Source organism: Colobus angolensis, unplaced genomic scaffold (genome assembly GCF_000951035.1).
Source record: "Colobus angolensis palliatus isolate OR3802 unplaced genomic scaffold, Cang.pa_1.0 Scaffold597, whole genome shotgun sequence".
Lineage (NCBI taxonomy): Eukaryota > Metazoa > Chordata > Mammalia > Primates > Cercopithecidae > Colobus > Colobus angolensis.
The window spans coordinates 399,838-401,922 of record NW_012119565.1 but is presented as its reverse complement, the minus strand read 5'-3'; the positions used below and the strand labels follow the sequence as shown (position 1 = coordinate 401,922).

General features: G+C 42.4%; 1 protein-coding gene across 1 annotated transcript in view; it reads right to left on the bottom strand.

Moving 5' to 3' along the window:
- CDC27 (cell division cycle 27) overlaps positions 1 to 2,085 on the bottom strand; it is a 77,924-nt gene that overhangs the window by 5,908 nt on the left and 69,931 nt on the right. The window contains exon 9 of the mRNA XM_011962568.1: positions 314 to 388. Within this exon, the coding sequence (XP_011817958.1) occupies positions 314 to 388 (75 nt within the window). The remainder of the gene's footprint in view (positions 1 to 313; positions 389 to 2,085) is intronic.

The following is a 2,085-nucleotide window of genomic DNA, read 5'->3' as shown; positions in this document are numbered from 1 at the left end:
AGCTAATTTTTGTATTTTTAGTAGAGGTCGGGTTTCATCATGTTGGTCAGGCTGGTCTTAAACTCCTGACTCAGGTAATCCACCTGCCTAGGCCTCCCAAAGTGCTGGGATTACAGGCGTGAGGCACTATGCCCAGCTAGGATATCATTTTCTTAAGTGTTAGAACTAAATCTGTTATTCCCAGAGCACTCAGTTTGGAGCTTTAGTTGAATTTGCTCAATAGATATTGTACAGTAAGTATTAAATTTATTCTTATAAAATGTCAATATTTGCTGTGAAAGTCACTGTTTGGGACCATGACCCCAGTCTTTACCTTTCCTATTAAGAAGTAAACGAGGGATTCTTTGGGAACAATTTGTTTCAATTCTTCAAGTTCTTGTAAAGCAGACTGAAAAAGGCAAAGAAAAACCTTAAAGTAGCAAAAATTTTTAAAGTTTTGACCAAGCAATTTTTTTATTCGATTTCCCAAATCATCTTTATAAAAGCTAACTAACTCTTAATCAATATACTTCCTTATTGAATTAGTTCTTATTGTTGTGAAAATAAAATGCATACTTATATGACAATAAGTACTAACAAACAGCAGGCACTCTAGTACACTGAAAACACACACACACACACACACCCCTACCCCTCTTTGTGAAATATGCAGGTGGTGACAATCCTTGCTTTTGGTCATCTATCTATCTATCTATCTATCTATTTATTTTTATTTATTGAGAAGGAGTCTCGCTCTGTCGCCCAGACTGGAGTGCAGTGGCGCAATCTCTGCTTACTGCAATCTCCGCTTCTCAGATTCAAGCAATTCGCCTGCCTCAGCCTCCCGAGTAACTGGGATCACAGGCATGCACCACCACACCCAGCTAATTTTGTATTTTCAGTACAGATGGGGTTTTACCATGTCAGCCAGGCTGGTCTTGAATTCCTGACCTCAAGTAATCTGCCCGCCTCAGCTTCCCAAAGTGCTGGGATTACAGGCGTGAGCCACCATGCCTGGCCCAGTGATTTATTTTTTAATGAAAAATAACTGTATAATTTTTCAGAACAACAAAAAGTCATTGAGAAGAGTGGCATTAACATTTTTGCAAGTCTCTGTTAGTAGAAGACAGCTAGCTTCTCACATCTATCTCCTCCATTTAATCTGTTTTGATATCACGTATTATGTAGCTTTTGGAAAATTCTACTGTCCATTTGGGACAGAATGAAGACTGAAAAAGATAAATAATGTCAAGACATTATTGTAAAAATAGCTCTGACCTCTAGGACTCTTTGGAAGAATTTTAGGGAACCCCAGAAGTTCCCAGACCACTTCTGAGAATCATTAAAGAAATCTTTTTCTTTTTCTTTTTTGAGACGGACTGTCATTCTGTCACCCAGGCTGGAGTGCAGTGGTGCGATTTCTGCACACTGCAACCTCTGCTTCCTGGGTTCAAGTGATTCTCCTGCCTCAGTCTCCTGAGTAGCTGGGATTACAGATGCTTACCTGTAATTCCTGGCTAATTTTGTTTTTCTATTTTTAGTAGAGATGGGGTTTCACTATGTTGCCCAGGCTAGTCTTGAACTCCTGACCTCAGGTGATCCACCTGCCTTGGCCTCCCAAAGTGCTAGGATTACAGGTGTGAGCCACTGCGCCGGCCTTACTTTAAAGAAATCTTTTTTCTTTTTGAGATGGAGTTTCGCTCTGTCACCCAGGCTGGAGTACGGTGTCGTGATCTTGGCTCACTGCAACCTCTGCCTCCCGGGTTCAAGCGATTCTCCTGCCTCAGCCTCCTGAGCAGCTGGAATTACAGGTGTGTGCCACCACATCCGGCTAATTTTTGTATTTTAGTTGACACAGGGTTTCACCATATTGGCGAGCTGGCCTCGAACTTCTGACCTCAAGTGATCCTCTCACCTTGGCCTCCCAAAGTGCTGGGATTACAGGCATGAGCCATCATGCCCACCCTTTAAAGAAATCTTTTCTTCCCCCCCGAGATGGAGTTTTGCTCTATCGTCCAGGCTGGAGTGCAGTAGCTCACTGCAACTTCTGCCTCCCAGGTTGAAGCGATTCTCCTGCTTCAGCTTTCCAAATAGCTGTGATTACAG